Source organism: Amphibalanus amphitrite, unplaced genomic scaffold (genome assembly GCF_019059575.1).
Source record: "Amphibalanus amphitrite isolate SeventyFive unplaced genomic scaffold, NRLGWU_Aamphi_draft 000639F_arrow, whole genome shotgun sequence".
Lineage (NCBI taxonomy): Eukaryota > Metazoa > Arthropoda > Thecostraca > Balanomorpha > Balanidae > Amphibalanus > Amphibalanus amphitrite.
In genome coordinates, this window is record NW_024882133.1 from 214,441 (window position 1) to 237,400 (window position 22,960).

At 50.6% G+C, this 22,960-nt stretch overlaps 1 protein-coding gene across 1 annotated transcript; it reads left to right on the forward strand.

The window, feature by feature from the left end:
• Positions 1-270: 270 nt before the first annotated feature.
• On the forward strand, positions 271-22,960 carry LOC122363780 (rho GTPase-activating protein 1-like). Its single transcript, XM_043333421.1, has 9 exons — positions 271-504; positions 13,118-13,252; positions 14,291-14,597; positions 15,328-15,546; positions 16,168-16,266; positions 16,983-17,142; positions 19,762-19,987; positions 20,469-20,575; positions 20,873-22,960. The coding sequence occupies exons 1-9, from the start codon at positions 444-446 to the stop codon at positions 21,041-21,043; spliced, it is 1,485 nt and encodes a 494-aa protein (XP_043189356.1). The 5' UTR covers positions 271-443; the 3' UTR covers positions 21,044-22,960.

Sequence of the window (22,960 nt, forward strand, 5' to 3'; positions counted from 1 at the left end):
GCAGCCGTGACGTCAGAGCCGCCTACCCATCCCCTACCCCCACGCCTGCTGGACGTACCGCACACACCGCACGCAGCAGTGTGCGGTGCCCGTGAACACCCCCTGATCTTTTTTTACACTAATATGCTGAGGCAAGGCCTGTGTTGTAGATCAGTCTGGAACTGGATCAGTCAAAGATCAGCCGTGGTTTTCATGACGTCACTTCACCACATTTGTAGGGTGGGCTAAATGAAATCCTGGTATATCTTACAACCTTGATCGATAAATTTTAGTTGTAAACATACGACGACGCGACGGAGACGATATCGGCTGGAGGGATTGGAGTGTGCTGTTGTGATAAGATAAGGGACTTTTGGCATGTTTGTAGGAATCATTTTGAGTGCTGATTGTAGATGAATCAGATTGAGATAAGATTGTACTGAAACACTCAAGACTGAGATAAAATGGAGTCGCCACATCATATCAATAAGGCAAAAGGCAGGGGCCCATCGCAGGCTGCTACTGGTATGTACAATTTAATTTCATTCCAATGTAAGATAACGAAACTCGATGTTTGTTGGATGCTTAAGCTACTGCTGATATTTATATGTATATATATATTTATTGTTAAGAAATGAAACTTAGTTTTTGCACCAATATTTGCGAAAAAACGCAGTGGATCGTAATGTGTATTTAAAGCAAACAGTTTTGGGTCATCTCGACCCCTTTTCAAAGTTTACACACATTGCACAGAGCAACCCATCAAGTGACGACATTATTATACAGATGACATCAATTTCTTTGCACGCAGACACATGGCACCATTCAAATGGCACTTCTCTTGTAAAACCTGGCCAATTCTGAAAATATATATATGTTACAGGCAAAGTGAAAACTCGGGCATTTTGCAAAATGCCTAGGCAATTTACAAAATGCCTGACACGCCAGGCATTTTGCAAAATGCCCAGGCAGTTTGCAAACTGCCTGACCCACCAGGCATTTTGCAAACTGCCTAGGCATTTTACAAAATGCCTGACCCGCCAGGCATTTTGCAAAATGCCTGGGTTTCCATATATTCCACGGTTCTTGTTGACTACAGGCGTTGATCATAAACGTTCCACTGTGCCTGACCCTACAACGCATTGCACATGTGTTGTGGGCACATGTGACACATTCCACGCTCACGAATACAGGGTGTCACGAAATTGTTGCGGGATGTTGTACCTACTTGTGTCCTGAAATGTATTGCATCGTAGTTGCGTCAGTGTTCTCCAGCACCTCGCTGACAAGTTATCAGCGGCCACATGGTCTGTCCCCGCGGCACCTGGTGAAGCTCAAATAGGCCTCTGTAGCCCATCATGCCCCAAATGAGAATCCCCAGTGCCCAGTGGGTGCTTCGCCGTCTCGACGGTGCAGCGCCTCTGAGCTGCTGTTGGCCGGCTTGTCGGGACGGTTAGTGACTAAGAAGAGCTCTAATAGCCGTTTTCACGACGGGCTATCCTGCGATTGCACCTAATTTGACCAACTCTGCACATAATCTCTTTTACAGCAAATATCTTTATTTTATGAATTTATTTCAGTGTTTTAACCCTCGCCCGCACATGCCATTTTCCCATCCTAGAACGCACATGGGGGGGGGGGGGTTGCCACCCCCCGCGCCATTTCGTTCCTGTTGGAGATAGAGCTTAGCAGTAAAGACCAAAAAGATTCTTTGGGAAGAGACGAATCCAATGATACCCAGTTTTACCCTCTCAGGTCAGTCATTGACCTTCCAGGTCAGGTCAAACTAAAAAATGTTGCTGTTTTGGGTCACCGTTGGATATCAAGTGCGCTGCTTATCAAATACCGATGACGATGCTGTTTTCTGGTGCCAAGCCAGCTAGAACCTCTTAATCACACTATCCGACCAGAATTTTGCTGCTGAGGTCATTTCAGGTCAAGTTAGGTCAAGGTCAATTACATGTGTTTGTATGTCTGTGTGTGTCTGTGTGTATACTGATGTGTGCACCGATTGTTTTTGGGTCCACATCACATGAAATCATGATCTGAGAAGCTTTTACCAAAATGCAGTCAAAAAACTTCACAAAAAGTAAATTCAGCTTGCCTAAAACGCAATTATCTTAGATGACCTAGGTTGACCTTGACCCTGACCTTGACCCCTGTACATCGTCGAACAACATGTTCCATGATAGGTGGGAGGTAAGACTGGCAAAAAAGGCCGAAATCAGGGTGTCAAAAGCTCACAAGGCCCATGGCAAACGCAAGATGTTGAGAATTGGCCATTTGGGTCATGACATGACCTGAAAAACAAGGTCATATCTCCGAAACCAAAAACCACAGAAACTTGAAATTTTCATTGGACATCAAGAAAGGATAGACAAGCAGCTATACGAAAAATCAGCCTTCTAGCTCTAAAAATGTTGAGTGCAGAGCAGAAAGACTGCCTGGGGGGGGGGGGGGGTGGCAACCCCCCCCCCCCATGTGCGGGCGAGGGTTAACCGATGATGCTCTCTGATAATATGACAAAGGAGGCATATAAGCAATTAGTAGAACCCTAGTTGATGGCTACTAAGAGACACACTGAACCAGTTTGACCAAATACGCACCTAATCTGCACCAGATGTGAACCAAATGTGTACCAGATGGCCGTCGTGAAAACGGCTAATATCGCCTCACGGCCTCATCATTGAAAAGTCTGAATCTCTAGTCCTGAATGGTCCAGATTTGGTGGGTTTTGTCGAAATCCAGCTGCATCACTTATGGATGACGGTAAGTCAGGGTTGCAGCCTGAGTTTGAGCGGCTTCAGCTTCAGGGTAAAATCTTTAGATACCGGGGGATGACCGATTTAGATGCCGAGTGCCCTGGTCCAGATGCCCTGGTGCCGGACCCGTTCAAATTGCATCCATTCAACACTCAGGAGGGGCATGGAGGGACAAGACCGCGCCAACCGCGTATCAAGTTCGTGACACTCTGTACCTATACCTACGTCTTGCGTCAATTCTGTCGAGATGGAGCCAACGCTGAATGGACTTGAGCCACCGTCTCCGTACCTTTCGTATATACGGAGTTGTAGCCGTGTGTAAAAGCTGCGATGTCCAGTATTCTGCCCCGTTGGGCAACTGTTCCGGCAGAGACGATTGATAATGTACCTAAACGTGTAACAATCAAATTTTCGTAAATTGGAAGAGTAGTCTTTTCTGATCAATATCCACCCATAGTATTTTCAAAAAGCCACCAAGAACTCCTAGAAACAGTACAATCATTGAACCGAGCGCATGTTTACCCACGAAACCACGCCCGGTGTTCGGCACCCGACGGCCGCTGAGGCTCAGTGACCTGAACTCGGCGGCGCTACCCGGAGAACGCAGTATCCCCTCACTTGGTGCGCATTGACAGCGATCAACTTTTGTAAGCGGCAGTTACAAATGATGCTTACCTATACATCGTCGCTAGTGCGAGTTTGATGTCAGGCATTTTGCAAAATGCCTGGAAAAATATTTCAGGCAGTTTGCAAAATGCCTGGTGGGTCAGGCAGTTTGCAAACTGCCTGGGCATTTTGCAAAATGCCTGGCCGGTCAGGCATTTTGCAAATTGCCTAGGCATTTTGCAAAATGCCCGAGTTTTCACTTTGCCTGTAACATATATATCTTTTTCTTTTTTGCTTGAAGATGTGCCAATGCTGTTGCTGTCAAATGCAAACCCTCCCATGTGCATGGAGGTTGAGATGATGATGATGGCCTTCATATTTTGTTTTCTATATCAATATTATGCCTAATCAAGCGGTCATTAATTTCATTTTTTACATGTTTCCCGTTTGACTTGGACTCCAGGATAAGGACTCCTTACCCAGTGGCGGATCCAGGGGAGGGCAAAATGGGCATTTGCCCTCCCCAAAGCTAAATCATGTGGGCAAGACTGTCCTTTTGCCCCTCCCAAAGCATATAGAGATGATAGAATTAAATACGGCGTCGAGGACTATCTGGATGAAAAGCAGGACTTTCTGTGACGGCCATTCCGAAGGAAGGAGCTGGACGCTCGCTGCTGATGATTTATGCCAGAATGCTGTTAATAGATCGAACTCCCTGAACTGATTGCATGCAGATAGTGTGGCATTGTAAAGTCGTTTGGTCATCTCGGTGCTCAAGGGTGGGTAGCGGAAATCCGGATAGAGGGTGCAGGGGTTTCAGCTCCAGACCCATGGAAAACATTAGAGTGCAAACATAGCTTTTTGCACCCTCCAAAAGCCGTATAAGAGGCCTGTCACACCACCAAATACATTTTATCCTAAAAACCAGTGATCGGGAAACGAACGATCATGTGGGATCACCGATCATCAGACGTTCAGTTGTTGGTCAGGAGCGCCCTATGCTGGTCTTTGGGGACCTCACCGGCTAGGAGTGTCCCGAACCGCGTTTGGTGCCCCATGACGGCATCTGAGGACCCCACGGAGACTCCAGGGGTTACGTTGCCTCTGAGGGCCCCCACGGCGGTCTCTGAGGGCCCTCGTGACACGGTCCTAGACCCATCTCAGGTCTGAGTGCCCATCGGGCTTTAGACGGCCCACGACGGCCTCTGAGGGCCCCAACACAACCAGGCTGCAGGGGCTATGCTGGCATCTGAGGAACCTGTGACGGTCTCTTGATGGCCCTAACGATGGACTCTGATGTCCTTACCACAGCCTCTGAGGGCCTTGCAAAGATACCTGAGGGCCCAGGGCCTATGAAGACCGTCATGATGGCCAAAGATCTTCATGATGACCTCTGATGGTCCTCTTGAAGGCTTCTAAGGGCCCTCACAACGATTTCCACAGTGATTCCACCCGAGACGGTCCCTGAGGCCTGAGGGCCCTCACGACGACCTCTATCATCTATGGGCCCTCACGACGACCTCTAGGACCCAATGCAAGCTTCAAATGCCCACGCTGGCGTCTGAGGGCCCCACGATGACCTCTGATCTGGCCTCAACGCAGGCAGACTGCAGGGGTCATGCTGACCTCTGAGAGTCCTGTAACGAAGGCTCCAAGGGCCCACGCTGGCCTATGAAGAACCCTACGACGACCTCTGGAGGGCCTTAACGCAGGCAGGGGACATGCTGGCCTCGGGGCCCCGCGAAGATTTCAGATTCAGAGGCCCTTCACAACGACCTTTGAGGGCCTTACAAAGGTTTCTGAGGGATTAAGCAGGCTCGTGGGATTCCACACTGATTGTCAGGTCCCATGTAGGCTTGTTGAGACACTGTATCCGCTCCTGGTGCCCCTTCGCCGGCCTCTGGGAGTCTCAACACCGGAACTTCTAGGCCCTACACCGGCTTTTAGGACCATTACAACGATCTTGGTACCCACGACCCATCAAATACACCCATCAAATGTATGTGTCCAAGCGGCTTCTAAGAATCCCCATGCATGTTCCACGGACATGAAGCCGAATTTTTGGGCTCACACGCGAGCTCTTGGGACCCCATGCACGCTCCAGGGACCTACCTGCCTCCAAGAGCCTCACACATACTTTTGGGGCCCTAACGCTTGCCCCTGAAGGCCCCACTCAGACTCCTACCCTTTCCTCCACACCGGTTCTTTAGGCTAAACATCAGCTCCTTTGGCCTCTATCCCGGTTTTTGAGGGCCTCCATACAGGCTTTTTGGGTCCGATGCCGGTCTTTAAGAACTTTCCAGACTCTCGAGCCTACGCTGCTTTCTGAAACCCTTCAGCACCTTCTGAGGAACCGACCCTGGTCGGGGACTCATTCAATCTGAGAAGTCGTGAAGGCTTCTGGAGGAGCCTCCATTGAGTCATTCAGTTTCCAGAGGTTTTTTAACGGTCTTGTAAGAGCGGACCCGTAGGGCTCTCAAAGGTCCACTGCGGATCCAGAAAAGTGGTTTGAGGCTTGCGGGTGGTGGTTAGCATAAGAAAAATCACCCAGTAAAAAAAAAACTTGTTGCATTTCACTTATTTAGGTATGCTGTGATTTTGTTAGGCTCACTGAAATATGCAAACATTTTGGATAACTTCCTGTATGGATTGTTTCCTTAACTTTTGGTTTTCATAAATCGATGATTGACAGCTTGAAAAAGTAAAAGGGCCCAAAACCTTCAGTGGGGCCCCTTGAGAAAATTTTGCATCCCCTTCCAAAATTTATCTTACATTCCTCCCAGTGCGGGGGCGGATAGGGGTCGTCGGATAGGTCGGAAACTTTTGCCCTCCCCAAACGGATCGGCTGGATCCGCCCCTGTCCTTACCTCACATATGTATGCTGCTCCAGATTTCAATTTGGGATCGCCACTGGTTGCTGGCTGCAGAGTAGGTATCTACCTACTCTTTGGTCTAAGGACACTGGGCTGTAGCCTGACCTGATGGTCTGCCCCACATGGTTTTCTTCAAGTGGTGCACCCTGAAAATCCCAGTGTGCTGATCCCTTCAAGTAACATCTGTGACCTACTTCACAGCATCGTTTCAGAGTTGAAGATCAGGCTAAATAAGTGAAATAACGGGAGTTGCACTTTGCAGTCTGCAGATATGAGCCAAAATGCCCTCACATTTTGGCCGCGTAAGAGGAAAAAGGGGAACATATAAAACATGGACTGCTCTGTCATATGACATTATATGTATGCAGCTAAAGATGACACCTGTGTCAGCTAACTGTGAAAGGAAAAATATATCATAGGCAAATCTTCTTGGTGCATGTACTGTACATGTTGCATGCCTACATGGCGTACTCTGCAGTCGACCACAAAATCACTGATTCTCTGTTCTAACTGCAAGGGGTTGATACTACATATATGAGAGTAATTGAATATCACATGACAACATAATTACAAATGGCAACATCCTCTGTCAGCTCTTGCCTCACAAGATCAAAATGTGGTAGGAGCAGCTGGCAGCATGCAGTGAAGGAAGACCTGGTAGTATCAGCAGGAAAACTTTGCCTCCCTTTCAGCTGCATATTGGGTTTTCCATTGCCCTGTTGAACTGACCCCAACGTGGGAGTGAGTGAAGTACCTAAGCAAATGCCTCTTTGTTTCACGTATACGTACTTTAAGAAGGTGGATATCATGCTTATCATTACCATGTTAGGATATGCTGTCTGACAATAGTTATTTTTGGCATGCTTGATGTTGACCTAAGATGAGCTTGCAGGACCTTCACACACTGTGGGTCATTTATGAGCTGTTCATATGCGCTAATCAGGGTTGCAGAGTTGTAATCGGTCGCCGTCGGAGTCGATAATTCTGACCGGAGTTGGAGTCGATTTTGGAAACAGATGGCGGGTTCGGAGTCTAATTCACCGAAAATTCATCAAATCCGCATCCCTGCCAGGTCAGCAGAGTCGGCGTCGGAGTTGGAGTCGGTCGGAGTCGACAGCTCTGCTCGAAATCGGAGTCGAAACTGATTTTTGAAAGCCAGAGTCGGAATCGGAATCACCGAAAATCCATCGACTCTGCACTCAGCAGCCCAGGCCTGGTGCTAATATCAACCTTGGCATCAATGCTGACATAGTCGGGTGGTGGTACTGAGGTGCAGTGCAACAAGTCATGGTTGCCTAACACTCCAGCTGGAAACTACTCAATTCAGACATTTGAACTTAACCCTCGCTCGGTATTGATCACATTGACGTTTTGCCAGCCGCGAACGTACGGGGGGGGGGGGGGTCCGTTGGACCCCCTTGCCGTTCGGCCCCTGATCGAGCTAGAGCTTCGCGGCGTGCTGCCCCTGACGAGAGGAAGCTGATAATACCCAGTTTTAAGGTCCTAGGTCATTGGTTGACCTTCCAGATCAGGTCAATGACCCAAAAGTCGAGAAAATCGGGACCTGTCAGAACTTCGTAAAGTGAGGTTGTAATGGCGGGTTTCGGGGTGCTGATCACAAATTTCATGCTAGTTTGATCACGTATGATGTCTATATGCATTTAGGCCAGGTCAGGTCAACCAGTAAGGGTCCGGCCGGGTATTCATGGTAGGTGTCAACCACCACTGGCAGCTTCGTAACATGTTACGAAAGCACTAAAACTAGGTACATGCTTCGTAAACGTTGAAACGGTTGCTAAATTCGAAATCAGCTCCAAAAACTAGGTTAGAAACTCGGAAAGTGAACCAAGGTCATCAAAGGTGACCTGATTTGACCTTCAGGTGACCTTGAGACCCACCTTAATGCATGAGAGCAACATCATATCACATGTTTGAACGCTTGAAACCACAAAAAGACTGCAAACGCGCGGCTAATGCGAGCCGACATACGCCGAATCGCGATTCCGGCCAAACATGTTCTGGAAAAGTATGTAGGTCACAGGTCAGAGGTCATTTGGGTCAGAGACCAGAGTCATGATATTTTCAGGGTAGGTGTAAAATTGATTGACACGATGGTACTGGAAGTTTCGTCGCCGCGAAAACCGAGGAGGGTCCGTTCGACCCCCCCCCCCCCTGTACGGTCAAGGGTTAAAGATGTAGAAAAACTACAGAAGCATTTCCATTTACATTTTTAAGTGACATTGGAAGGCGATGAATGCACAAGGATATCTGGTTGTTAGTATATTGACTGTGATGGTTTGGACTTGCCCCCTTCGGTTTGTTACATCGGAGTCGACATTTCTGGCCGGAGTCGGGGTCGTCGAAATTTAGACTACTTCGCATTCCGAAGTCGTAGTCGACATGGCTTTGTTGATAGTCATTTGCATTTTTAAAAGTTATATTCCCGTTTTCTACCGGTCGTGCACGCGGGCTAAAAAAAGAAATTGGTAGGTACTAGGTGAGCAGACCAGGTGGTCGGGTCGGCACGGCCACGGGTCGGATGATGATGCGTTTGCTGAAACTCGGCTTTCTGTCTCGTATCCTCGCACGCGAGGCTAGCGGGCGGACGCTCAACAAATGACTCATAAAACCAACTTTGTCATTTGTCTCTAACTTTCCTCGGCCCTGTGACGGAAATATATCTTATAGATGGGCCTTCTTTCTGTCGTGTCTGTCGAATTATAGCCCGCCGCGCTGGTGGCGGCTCTGGAGCTGAAACTGAGCCCGAAAAGTAATCCATCGTGGCGGATTGCATCAGTAAGCAATGTGCCGCCGTCAGGGCCGCGCCGATGGCGGGCTCCGATTCCGAAATTCATGGCCAATCTGTCACGAGTCAGCGGTGTTATCTGCACGCCGATGGATGGTGGTGTTTCCGTGAACGGCTTGAAGGTACGGGTACACGCCCTAAGATCAGCATGTGGCCTCCACCATCCCCCACATCACCCTTTTAATCCAATTATGTTATGTAACGTCTTTTTCTGGTATTATACGCCTTTATCTACTTTGGGTGGCTGTTAGTCATCGACACCGGAGGGATTGCATGCCCGTGTTCTCTTCCCTTCTGCGTCTAAGTCAAACTGTCTTTTGCGAGTGTTACCTGTAAAAAAAAATCCTTACGAATATACCAAATTGCTTCTAGACGATAATAGAGAACGTGTTGGTGCGACCAAGATTAGTTTTCTAATAGGTGCGACGTCTCCCAGCTGAAACCAGACCCGGGTCACGGCATTCTTTCTCAGGCGGCCCAAAGCGTGACTCCCCGCCCGCTATGTGCCCCGTCGCACCTGGCCAATATATGGATTTTTGTGAGAACCCGCCCACGACAAGGAAATTTACAGAGCTGTTAATTTGGACAACTGTTCCGTTAGTAAACCGAACTTCATGCTCCAGGGACCCGTTATTTTCGCCCTGTTGCTAGTTTACCGTTATGTGGCATTGTTCACATGGCCTTTTCAGCCAAATAGTTAGAACATGCTGCAATGAAATTACGAAATGTTATACCTACTAGCGGTTCTTACTCGGCCAGACATGTCATCTTTCTCCTCTCTCTTTCCACTTGTCACCCGGCTGACCCCGATATGTCTCCCTGTTGCTTGGGGCGCGGCGGCGAGTCATTCGGTCACGCTGGGATGCTATCGGACCACCATGGAGCCGCAGGACCGTGGAAGGACCGGGAGACGGCCGCGGGGCGCGACCAACGGCCCGACGGTGCCGGTGCACGGCGCGGAACGATCCGCTCGGACGCCCGAGGGTGCGGCGAGGCGGTGCTGGGGCGGCGGAGGGTATGGGCCGGCGGAAGGCGCTCAGTCGGTGCTGGGTTGGTGGAGGGTGGTACGGAGTTGCACGGGGTGGTACTAGAATATTGTAGGGCGCGGCGAGACGGAACTCTGCCAGCGAGTTGTGGTGTTCCTGGGCAGACATGAAATATTTATAACAAATTTGAAGGATATGATATGATGATTTTCTTGACGAAGTAGTTATCCATGGGGCGTTATAGATGGACGCGTTTTTGCATTGGTTTCTACTGGCCAGTGGCTAATCGTTTCGAGCTGCAACAGGCCAGTGGTAACGCAACAGAACGGTGCCCTTCATTCGCGGGTACCTAATCAGTTTGAACACTTCGCCTTCCCCGTTTCGCCATCCAACAAACAAGGACCTGAAACTGAACGCCGAGCTGCGGTGGGACTCCTGTGTGCGGCTGCGGTAATCCCCTCCCTCCCTCCACTGCGTCATGTTCCGTATCTCTGCTTCCCGATGCAGTGACTCACCGTCGCGCGGTAGCTGACTGGACGTCCGCGCTGACTCGACAGAGCGCCCCCGGGGCTGCCCGCCGCCCCAGTGCAGTGGGCCCTACCAGGGACCGGCCGTCTCTAGACGCGCTCCCGGGCCTCGGCGGCGGGTTTACAAGCCTGGGACGAAGTTTGATCGATCTGAGCAGTTTGCAGAGAAGCAGACCATTCGTCGACCATGTCACCAGTGTAGCAAACTGAATACAAATGTCCCGGAATAGCGGAGCTAAAATTGCCGTCGTCTGGGGTTTGGTTCAGCTTTGTTTGTGGGTTGTGATGGATTTCGTGGTTAGAATCTCGGTTTATGGTAATCACATCACGCCAGCAGTCGACGCTGTAACACATTCGTGTTGGCCATTGCTCACTGTTTATGGACAGCTCAGTGCATTTCGCCGTATGTGAAGCGACCATGAAGCGCGAGGAAGTCCGTCAGTTCCGGTGATAGGACTGTATTTCGATCCCGCTCTGCTCCGTTTATTTGTAATATGGGTGGTCTGGTCGTCACTTCCTTTTAGCACGTTAGCACGGCTAACTGATGGCTTATGACCATGGCTGGAAGGCTAGGTGTTGATAAAAGTAACAGTAACTTTATGGCTTATGACCATGACGGAAAGGCTATGCGTTGATAAAACAAACCGTTAGTTACCAACGGTTACTGGGGTCTGGCTCAGCTACCTGTTCTTGAATATTGCGTGTGTAAGCAATATCGATATTGCGTGTGTACGCAATATCGTGAAAGGTCGAATTCGGGCTCATTTTCTCATTATGATGCAATTTTGGCGTGGAAAACGTCCTCGCTGCGCAGTTTGCGCATTGCATAGTTTTCATTTGCACACTCCGGTTCTGGTTGCCGTGTCATGCTAAAATGAAGCAACGGTTAGTGCTGATTGCGCTAAGTGGCTGGGTGTTCCTGCCTGCGGTAAGCCACCATTCATTCATACATTGTGTGAACTACGGCTGTGTGAAGTTTGGGCCGCTCACCAGCGAACCGCGACCGGGCCAAGCTCACCGTCCGTGGCCGTAACGGTCACGGCTAGTCGGTGCTGGTTTCCAGCAGATTCCCGAGTGAGGCGCCACGCTGCCGGCCGCCCGCGGCCTCTCCCTGCTCCGATTGCTGCCCTGATTGCGGCCCGATTTCCAGCGGCAGACGAGCCGGATCCAACCCTGACCTGATGAGCCTGTGCTCGCGCTGACCTTTTCCCATCTCTCAACCCCACATCACCGACCCTGACTTTGTTTCCACCAAATTCGTTGTTATACGACCGACTCATTTTCCCCACCCCTTCCGTCGCGTGCTCCCCGTCACGGCTGTCGAGCGCGTCGTCGCCGCCGGCGGTGCGGTACGACCGACCGACCACCGTCGGGCCGTCGGCTGGGCGGGTGACCGGCTGCCCCAGTGGCTGGCATCGCTCGGCAGTCGGTGGGAGACCGCCGCCGGGGCTGGAGCCGCCGCCGCCTCCCCTGCCGCTCGAACCGTATCGCTGTTGGTATTGAAGTGGTGAGGGGATTGGTGCCCGTGTTGGTGCTGAGAAGTGGTGCCGTGGTGTTTGGAGAGTCAGACTAGAAACTACAGAGGTCCGGTGGTGATAAGGACCCTGGTTGTCGCGACTGGTGCAGACTGCAACCATGCTGCGCGTTCAGGAGCCGACATCCGCCGGTAGGTCGTGTCTGATAGTCATTGCATGTAACGCCCGGTTCCTTCTCACTATTCTGCAGACTCAGTCAGAGACAGAACGAAGACAGAGGCAGTGGACTGCAGAGAGTGTCCGGTATTGACCACTGGGCGTGCCGGGCTTGCTGTCTGTTGGCCTGTTTTCAGCCAGACGCCGCTGGTTTCCGTTTGTGTTACGGTTTACGGTAATGGTGTGAGTGCGACCGAGCCGGTGTCCCAGATGGACTGTACGTGGGCTCACCGCGCGGTGCGCGATGGACGGTAACGAGGAGTTATGGGCGCGTGTTGTCCTGGCCTGCTCTGGCCTAAATGTGGCGGTGTCACAAAAAAATGAGGAGAAACGAAACTTAAATATCGTTTTCCAATGTATATCTTTTACCCTGTTGGCTGAGCGTCGTTGTCTGATTTGATGCTACATGCAAGTGAATTTTTCAACACAATTTAGACAAAGGCGCGACAAACGCTCGATACGCACCACGTGCCACATACGGCTCTTCAGTTTCTTTGTTTGCTTCGAATGGCTCGAATGACGTCTTTGTGTACTTTCGTTATGTCGTGCTTGAAGGAGCACAGCTACTATAATGTATCTGATGTTGGAAGTTTGGGCCAATATGCGTCATATGGACAAAAAGTGTCAAATATTGGGCCGTTAAATGAGATTGATAAGATTTATGTCTAATTCTCATTTAGCTCCTCAATATTTTGACACTTTTTTGTCATCTTGTTTTTGCAGCCATATCTTCCCGCCTCTACTGTGTTGGTGAAATGGCGCTTCAAGCAATCACTCTTGCCTTTCTATCTAACAGGAATCTTCTTCAAATCCAATCATCCACCCCCATCCACTTCCATCCCAATCTGTCGTCCCTCCCAAATTGACGATTGGCCCTCTGTCCCCAGGCTGCGGCGTGGGACCGCCATCTCTGCCCGGCGCGGGGGACGACCCGTACCCGTCTCTATCCGACTATCACGACTACGAGCCACAGCTGGAGTTCGATGACACAGAGGTGGCGTGTGCGACCAACGCAGGCACAGGTCAGAGTCGGGTCCGCTCCGGGGGTCGCCAGGCACACTCGTTTTCATGCATGCTCTGCCGCCTGGCCGAGCTAATGCATTTTAAGTGGATTGATATCAGAATTAGATTCCAATTCACATTTCTGGCTGGCATTTTTGAAACGATTTGTGTCATGTTCGTGTTTTAGTGGGTTTAATTTCCAGAACAGCAATTTGACATTGCGGACTGACCCAGAGCTAGAGACGGGGCTGCACCAAGTGCTCCTGTGAGACGTCCCATGGCGCAGTTCTGTCCTATGGAAGAGTTCCTTCCTTTCAATTGTCCAAATTATCTGCGTCAGCCTTAGAGCTGAATTTATTCGTCCCATTGACGCTCTTCTCTCCTTTGGGTATATCGGACATCCGAAATTGAACTGTTTCTGATAGAACGCTATGCGCCTATTTACTGTCCAGTGTCCTTTCTGATAGAGCGCTTTGCGCCTATTACTGTCCAGTGTCCATGTTCTCCGACAGGCTCGCAGCTGGAATAAATTTCTTCTACTATTCTTTGTCAGACTTGGAGCCCCTGTGACGTTACCGCGCATACTTGAGACTAGAGCCCCTTGCTAGTAATCTCTCTCCTCTCGAACCGTTCTTCTCTCCGCCAGACCCGGAGCTGGAGGCCGAGCTAGACCTGGCGCTGGACGGCACCATGAACTGAGCTTTTCTATGGCCGGACTCTCCCCTCTGACTGTCATCTGTTCTCCGTCAGACCCGGAACTGGAGGCCGAGCTGGACCTGGCGCTGGACGGCACCATTGACTGAGCTGTCCTCTGACCGGACTCTCCCCTCTAATCTTCCTATTCTCCGTCAGACCCTGAACTGGAGGCCGAGCTGGACCTGGCGCTGGACGGCACCATTGACTGAGCTGTCCTCTGACCGGACTCTCCCCTCTAATCTTCCTATTCTCCGTCAGACCCTGAACTGGAGGCCGAGCTGGACCTGGCGCTCGACGGCACCATTGACTGAGCTAACCTCTGACCGGACTCTCCCCTCTGACTGTCATCTGTTCTCCACTAGACCCTGAACTGGAGGCCGAGTTGGACCTGGCGCTGGACGGCACCATGTCGGACGGCGCCATCGGCACCATGGACGGCACCATCGAGGAAAACTTCGAGGAGGCGCTCGGACCGCTCTCCCTAGGTCTCGAGCTCGGCGACGATCTCGAGCGGAAGGCGCGCCTCTCGACGGCGGCGGATTTCAGAGACGTGGCGCAGCATGGGATAGTAGATGTTGTGGGGGACGATAGTTACGGAAGAAAGGTGATTGTCGTGTCCGCCTGCCGACTACCCAGCAACAAGGAACTCAACCACGCCAAGCTGTTGAGGTGAGTGACTGAGGGATAGAGAGCATGGGAGAGGAAAGAGGGATAGACGATGAATAGAAAAGAATGAGAGCTTCTGCGTCAATCTTATTTGAATTGTGGATTAGTGCTGAGAACTCTTTAGGATCATTGTTCGGAGATCTGTTGGAGCGGTTCGGTGCTTTGTGTTCCATATGAACTATAAATCTGAGAGGGATCGTTTGAGAAGGGCGACCAGAGCCAGTAAGGGTCTCAGCTCTCAGTCACCAGTCTTTGTGTCGCTTTTTTATCTCCACCCTTTGTACCGGCATTGTTTTTATGCGACTCCACCCTGCCCCAATCGATGCGTCTTGAACGACCCCCGATCGAACGGCACCGTCTGCCGGTCAGTCTCTCTGTCTGGGTGGAGCCCGCCGAGTTCGATTGGCCGGGCCGGCTCCGGTGGGTCTGATGGGGCCGAAAATTGGGCGGCCGCACCGGTCGATACTCCGCCACTGGCGATGGTCCGCAGCCATGGGATTTGTCGGGCCGCCTGCCAGCTTGCGCCCTATTGCGCAATACATTAGTTCGAGAAAAAGACAGCGCTGTTCAGACGCCATGAATTGATTTGGCCATTATGCCAGCGTAATTTAATTTGCTCACATCTTTAGCTCGCTACAATGACTTAAGAATGTCTGTACTGCTCCGTGGAATCCCTCTGTCCACACTGTTGCTTCCTTTCTGTCGAATTTTAATGCTGATACTCTCTTTCCAGTTACTTGATGTTCACACTGAATCAGTACGTCGAGCAAGACTACAGTCTGGTGTACTTCCACTACGGGCTGAACAGTAAGAACAAGCCGCCGCTCAGCTGGCTATGGCAGGCGTACCGCGCCTTTGACAGGAAGTACAAGAAGAACCTGAAGGCGTTGTATCTGGTGCACCCGACCAACTTCATCCGAGTGGTGTACAATGTGTTCCGGCCAGCGATCAGGTGGGTTGTGCAGGGACTCCGCGAGTCATAAATGAATTTTAGGACCGGGTGTTAAGAGTGATATGACCTATCGTAGCTTTGGAGGGTTGACAGTTTCTGTCGCATTGATTTCATATTGCATGCCAACATAGGTGGTATAATGCACAGAGAGCAGGGTTCTTACGCGGGCCAGAATTGATGAAGGTCATAAGATCTAATTGTCGCGACCCTCGTGCTCGCGGCTTTGCAGACTTAAAGGGTAATATTTTGGGTCAAGGAGCCAATAACGGTGGCAACCGCTATTTCAGCTGAATTATTTCACTTCTTTAAATGTTACCCTGGAAATGGTCGACTATGACCCGAATTATTGCCGGATCATTTCTTTTCATTGAAAGTTGAATGAAAGTAAGTGACATAAATACTTTTCGACACAACCTTCATTTCGACCAGCTTCCAACAATCTAACTTTTTGGAGCCTCGAAAGGCCGTGACTTAGAGCAAATCGATACGATCTATTTTCGCCCACTCGTTAAATCGCCTTGTCGGGATAGATTTATAATGGTGTATCGTCATGATTTGTGTTGAACATTTCTCATGCATTTCGCAGTACATCCATCCTCTGACCGCTTTGTTATATTACAGCGTGAAGTTCGGGAAGAAGATAATGTACGTCAATTATCTCCACGAGCTGAAGGAATACCTCCCGATGGACCAAATCACCATCCCGGAGCCCGTGCTAGAGTAAGTTGCGGATACTTTGCTTCATAAATGCAGACCTGCAAGATTATAGATATGGTATATTTGTGTCCACTATACAATATCCAAGTGTAGTCCTCGCTTCCTACTCTACATTTCTACTTCACATTACTGCGCACTCGGGCTCTCAGGCTCCCTCACGTCTGCTGTGTCACACCTGTGTTATCGGTCACTGACTGTGGAGCTCCGCTAATCCCTGGACCAAACACCCCTAGTCAGTCTGATACCGCCGGCCCCTCACCGACCGATACTTATCGTATGTGGCGTAACGGTGGAACCACGCCTCAGAGACGACCATTTCTGGATTCTTCTGTCTGGGAGGTGGTGTCATGGGAGGTCGTTTAGGGCTGCAGGTTCTAGTAATTAGCACAGCGGTATAAAAATAAATGGAGTTTTTATTAATTGATACGATGTTTCATACCATTCATCACAAAGGCAAATTTTGTGTTGGTATGTATCCCATCAGCAGGGACTTTCTCTCGTCCCTGATTTGGGGTTTTCTGGAATACGAATGGGCTGTAGGCATCAGGTCAACATATTTAGGATAGTTCCGCTTGCTTGTGATCAAGCTGCTCTTACTTTATCAGAATACATTTTACATGATGTATTCACTATACCGGTGCATGCATTTTTTACATTGTGTTCTTTTCGGCCGGCAATGCTTCATCACGCATCCTTTAACGTCCCTCATGTGTTTCCAGACACGACCGGACTCTGATGACCAAGCCGTCGCGGCCGGTGGCGACCCCGACCGCCTCGGCGCAGTTCCACACGCCGCTGGAGACGCAGCAGTTCGGCGTCAGTCTGCAGTTCATCAAGGACAATAACGGTGGCGACCCAGTGCCGCCCGTGCTGAGACAGGTCAGGAATGAGCGCGGGCGAGAATAACACGGGGACGTGCACACGCACGTAAGCACGCAGTGGTGCACTCGCACGCTTTGTGCACAATCTTCCTTGTGCGCATACGGAGGCGCAGAATTGGCTAAAGTTACATTAGGGGAGAGTGGGGCAAAGCGGCCACCCTAACACTTCTCACGATGCCAACGCTTGATTTTTAAACTTGGAAAGATTCTTTCTATACCAATGTGATCCCTATTAAGTTGCCTTTAATTTCAACTGCGTTTTATTTCCAAAGGCGTTCACATATGAAAGATATTGACAAAACTTTAAACCTATGCATATTGGCCACTTTGCCCCATACCCTGGGGCAAAGCGGCCACCGGCGTCTTCTCAAGTCCCGATATGAGAAACAAAATAGTTGCCTCGTGTACGACTAGGGTATTTGATGGTGACAAGGTTAAGCGAGGATGGATGTTTACTTTATCATCTTCCACCTGTAGGTAAACAAAGAAAGGATTTTCATGAAAATAAACATTTAATTGCATTATTTGGTAACTCATGCAACTGAAAAGTGGCAAAGATGAATGCATGACGACACATTTGAATATAAATAATGTTTTTTATCCAGATGGAAGCAACTTATGCCCAATTGGGGGGTGGCCACTTTGCCCCGGCCACTTTGCCCCGCGCATACCGTCCGAGACAAAAATATTCCAGCTTAGCTATTAGTGGGGTAAAAAACATTAAAATTGGTAGAATACATGTACAATACCCATGCAATGCATGGACAAGAACGCTTATAAAAATTCCAAACGGTTATGGAATAACATAACATTTAAAAATTGTAAACATAGTTGGTAACCTGGCAAGAAATGCTTTTCCGTGTTTCACAGAACAATGGTGATGGGCCTGAAACCCCGGTCTGGCTCATTCGAACGACCGTGCAGAGAAGTATAATTGGAAACCATAAATTGGAACTGACGCCAGCTATGAAGGGCTAAAACGATGGGTGGCCGCTTTGCCCCGGGTGGCCGCTTTGCCCCACTCTCCCCTACATTACCCGCAGAATGCGGCGGAGGTTAGAAGTAGCCACTTGACATGCACACCTAATGTGTACCGACTGATACCGATCGCTAGGTGCAGAATGTGTGTAGATGCTATCGAAAATACTGGACAATTATGGAGAATGGTGAGTGGTGACTGGTGACTATGAGAGCTGTGGCGGGTAGTTTGCTTATTCAGACTGAGGCACTCATGGGATTAACATGTAGATGTGTCTAACTTTTTGCACCAGTCGTTGATTCTGACCATCAGATTACAAGATTCTTGCAAAACAAAGACAAACATAGAGTACTGACAGACTGGGTGGTGATTGCTGATTCCTATTTCCCGATACTTTGGTGGTACTTGGCAGTGGACACCGTGCACCCTACACAAAGTCCAGTAGCCACTCTATTTGTGTTAAATTCGCCTGATGCCCAGCTCAGCTTCCGTCGACCTTCACAAAATTGCATTGCACCACACAGGGTTATTTGGTTCGTAGTGATGGTCAAAGTTGATAAAGGTCAGGCCAACAGACTCAGTCTCTTCCGATTATGTGCCAACCTGTCAGACAGTGGCAATCTGGGTCCATGTGCCCTGGCAGTGTTCAAAACTGTTGTACAAGCTCGCCTTGAGCGGCAGACGTACTCTGGAGCGAACTCGATTGCACTTCCTGGGTGCAGGCGATGTCTGGCAAGCGCTCAACTTGTAGTTAATCATGCAGATGGTAGTGAAGCTGCCTCTCGTAGTAATTGTTCTGGGTTACACTAGTTCACGCTGGAAGGAAGTAAAAACGGGTAACAGATTCTGAGTTTTAACATCGGCAAAGACCCTATCGGCAAGTGTTCCACCTTGCTTTCTGCATTGCACTGACATTTTTTCGCCACTCGAACACTCACTTACAAAATACTAGGCCTAGCATGACCGTCCACCTTTGTATACGACAGTGTGCTAAGTTTCTGAGCTTCCTGGCGCTCTGTTCCAGCCATCGGCTACACCTTACCTATCTAGTCTCCCCCTTCTGTATTGCAGTGTGTGGAGTTCCTGAGCCACCCGGACGCCGGGGATTCCTCACCTGACCGTCTAAATCCCTGTATTGCAGTGTGTCGAGTTCCTGAGCCACCCGGACGCCGGGGATTCCTCACCTGACCGTCTAAATCCCTGTATTGCAGTGTGTCGAGTTCCTGAGCCACCCGGACGCCGGGGATTCCTCACCTGACCGTCTAAATCCCTGTATTGCAGTGTGTCGAGTTCCTGAGCCACCCGGACGCCGGGGATTCCTCACCTGACCGTCTAAATCCCTGTATTGCAGTGTGTCGAGTTCCTGAGCCACCCGGACGCCGGGGATTCCTCACCTGACCGTCTAAATCCCTGTATTGCAGTGTGTCGAGTTCCTGAGCCACCCGGACGCCGGGGATTCCTCACCTGACCGTCTAAATCCCTGTATTGCAGTGTGTCGAGTTCCTGAGCCACCCGGACGCCCGAAGTGCCTCACCTTACCGTCTACATCCCTGTATTGCAGTGTGTCGAGTTCCTGAGCCACCCGGACGCCCGGAGTACCTCACGGCTCACCTGACCGTCTACATCCCTGTATTGCAGTGTGTCGAGTTCCTGAGCCACCCGGACGCTCTGGAGACGGAGGGCCTGTTCCGACGCTCGGCCAATGTGCGCCTGGTGCACCAGCTGCAGTCGCAGTTCAACCACGGCGAGACGGTGCAGCTCACCGAGCCGCACCTGGCCGCCGTGCTCATCAAGTCCTTCCTCAGGGAGCTCGAGGAGCCGCTCATGACCTTCGACCTGTACGACGAAATCGTCCAGGTGCAAGGTATGGATTGGGAGGGGTGTGTAGTGTGAGGTATTTGTTGGACGACATAGCCAGTTTTGGTTCACTTGGGTTCAGTTCCTCGGCTGAGTTTTCGAAGATGTGTCCCGAGGATTTCGTACTGTAAATGCTTTTAGCAATTTGATATGGATCGGGCCAAAGCCTGAAACAGACTCTTTCCGCAGTCAGGAAATCGCATGCGAGAGCCTATTCAAATACATGGAAGCACGCTCGCATCAATCGCACGCATCTCCCGCAAGCGATTGATGCGAGAAGAATTACAATGTATTTGAATAGGCTCTCGCATGCGATTTCCTGAACGCAGAAAGAGTCTGTTTCAGGCATAATTCAATGTCATTTGTCTTTTTATGCGCTATCACCGCTGATACGAGTACATTCAGTTTTGTCGCATGATCCTTTCTTCGCACGAACACGGTCTCGTGCTAATGGCATGAATCAGTGCTAAGATTGGATGTTTTTGCAGCGATGCCCAAATCTGAGCGGGGCACCCTCGTCAAGTCGCTGGTGCTGGAGAAGCTGCCGGAAGACAACTACACCGTCCTCAAGTTCATCATCCACTTCCTGGCGAAGGTAACCGCAGGCTGTTTATAATGCTACCTTTGTCGGACAATACGTGCAACATAATTAACTCTTGGCTTATAGATCTAATAGTGGAGTTACCTAGCTTTTGACTGTTGAGCTAAAAGTTAGATCGTCGATTCATCTTGTAGGAAACTTCGCCGTACTTATCCGAACCCACAATTATCGTTAGCAAATGTGGCCAGCCAACATGGCCCAAATGAATGTCTCTCCCAACGACTAGTTATGACTCATGTCATTTGTTCATATAACAATCACTGAGCCGGCAAGTCTGCACCTCCTCCACAGGTGATGGACCGAAGTGACCTCAACAAGATGACCTCTGCCAACCTGGCGGTGGTGTTCGGACCCAACCTGATCTGGCACCAGAACCGGCAGATGTCGCTCTCAGCCATCGGGCCCATCAACACGTTCACCGACTATCTTCTGCAGAACCACCATCAGCTGTTCATCTTGTAGCGCGCCCTCGGACGGGGGCCGGAGCGGCCACACCGGAGGCTCGCTGGCAGGTGGGCGAGTGGACGAGCGGCGGGTCCGCCTCCCACACCACACACCTGTCTTGTCATCTGACCAAAGAGCAGACTATGCGCGGCCGTTCTCCTACGTTCGCTATCACTAGCTCTCTGAGGGGATTCTTTAGCACCACCACCCATGACCACCGGTTAGGCGGCTGAGTGCTCCCACCAGGGGTAGCGTGCGGTGGTGGCCGACCTCTATGCAGGAGCACCGCGCGGCGAAGAGGTGCCTACACGCCGCCAGTCGGTGTGAATGTACCGCGTTATCGTCTACACTGGCGTACCGGGTCTACGGCGACCGCACAGTGCGTCTAAAGCTCCAAGTTCAACTAGTCCACTGCTCCAAACACACATCAGCACACGCACTAGCTTGAGACGCGGCCGAGCGACCGGCGCGGGCGGCCGGCTTATAGTAGGTGCCGTGTTATACACCTATTCCAATCATGCCGATGATTTAGTATATACAAGTAGCTAAGTGTGAGAGACGTCGGCTGACTCGTCTCGTAGGAATGTTTAGAGGCTTGTGTGCTAGTCGACCACAAATGTCTGGCGTTGCGCGAAAGGAGGTCCATCCCCTCGCGACGGGAGTCTTCTGGGGGTGTTCCCATAGGGAGGGCTGGGGAGGAACGTAGTCCCCGTCCGCGGACACAGGACATTCCTTGTGAACCTCCTTTAGTCGGCGTCTGTCTGCCAGTATCCGGCCCAAAATGGTGTAAGTGTGGATCCGGACCACAGGAAGTTTGACCCTATCCAGCCGTGTACGTGCGAGTGTTTTTGGGATGGATACAGAGTCTAGGCCGATGTGGGTGAGGATTGATTGTAGGGGTATGTATGGTGTGGGACCACAAGCTCTTCTGATGAATTGAACTTCTATGCACACATCAACTTTCCCTTGCCTCTCATCTCCTTGGGAATTTCGGAGACCCTCTGCGGAACATTGGATTTTCATATTGTTCCCATGAACCCTAGCAGTCCCATGTCACTTCAGGAGTCGGGACCCTGTGGGATCCTAGATCGGACCCTTTGTGGGACCCCATACCTCCGGGCTAGTCCGGTCCGGTCCGGCTCTATCTTCCATGTGATATTGCGGTCGGGTGTGCTGGGTGACTGCAGCAGTTGTGTTCGGAGTTCGTAGCGCCGAGGGTACACCGAAGGGATGCAGTATGTTCGCCGGCAATTGACGACGAGCTGGGGTAGGATTCTCTGATGAGACGCTCTTGGGTCGCGCGTGGTTCCGCACACACGAGCTAACCCACCTGCTGGGACTGTAGACGGTCCGTCGTTTGTTAGTGGGACGTTTGTGCCGCTGGGTTAGAGGGCTAGGTCTGTGGGGATTTCTGAATGCACCCCGTTTGCTGCCCCGGTGCAGTTGGGAATCTAGTTCGGGCCCGTATTGCGGGCTGGAGCGACCTCGCGTTCGATGACCATGTCAGAGTGTGTTCCCACCCAGCCGATGCATTTTAGAGATGTGCATTTGTTCCGGGTCTTTGCCGGTATCGCCTTTTCCCTATGTATGCGTGACTTTGTATGTTGTTTTCGCTTGACCGTGTGCCGGGCGGCATGGAGCTATGCAGTTTGTCTGCACTTGTTATGGAAAACAAAGCACTAGTGAACCACTAGGTAACGTTTTTGAGTCGTCTTTCCAGTGCCATATGGACGCAGATGCCCGCTTTTGCCGCAGACGGTTTCGTATGTGCACGTTGTTTATTTCGCTCGGCAGCCGGCGTGACGTCATAATATGTGGTCTTGTGACGTCATTTGGCGATAGTGTGACGTCATTGGGCGGCTGGCCGTCCGATCGCGGGCACGGGTCGACGGCCGCTCATCCACCGTGTGCTAATAATACATGTTACCAAATGTC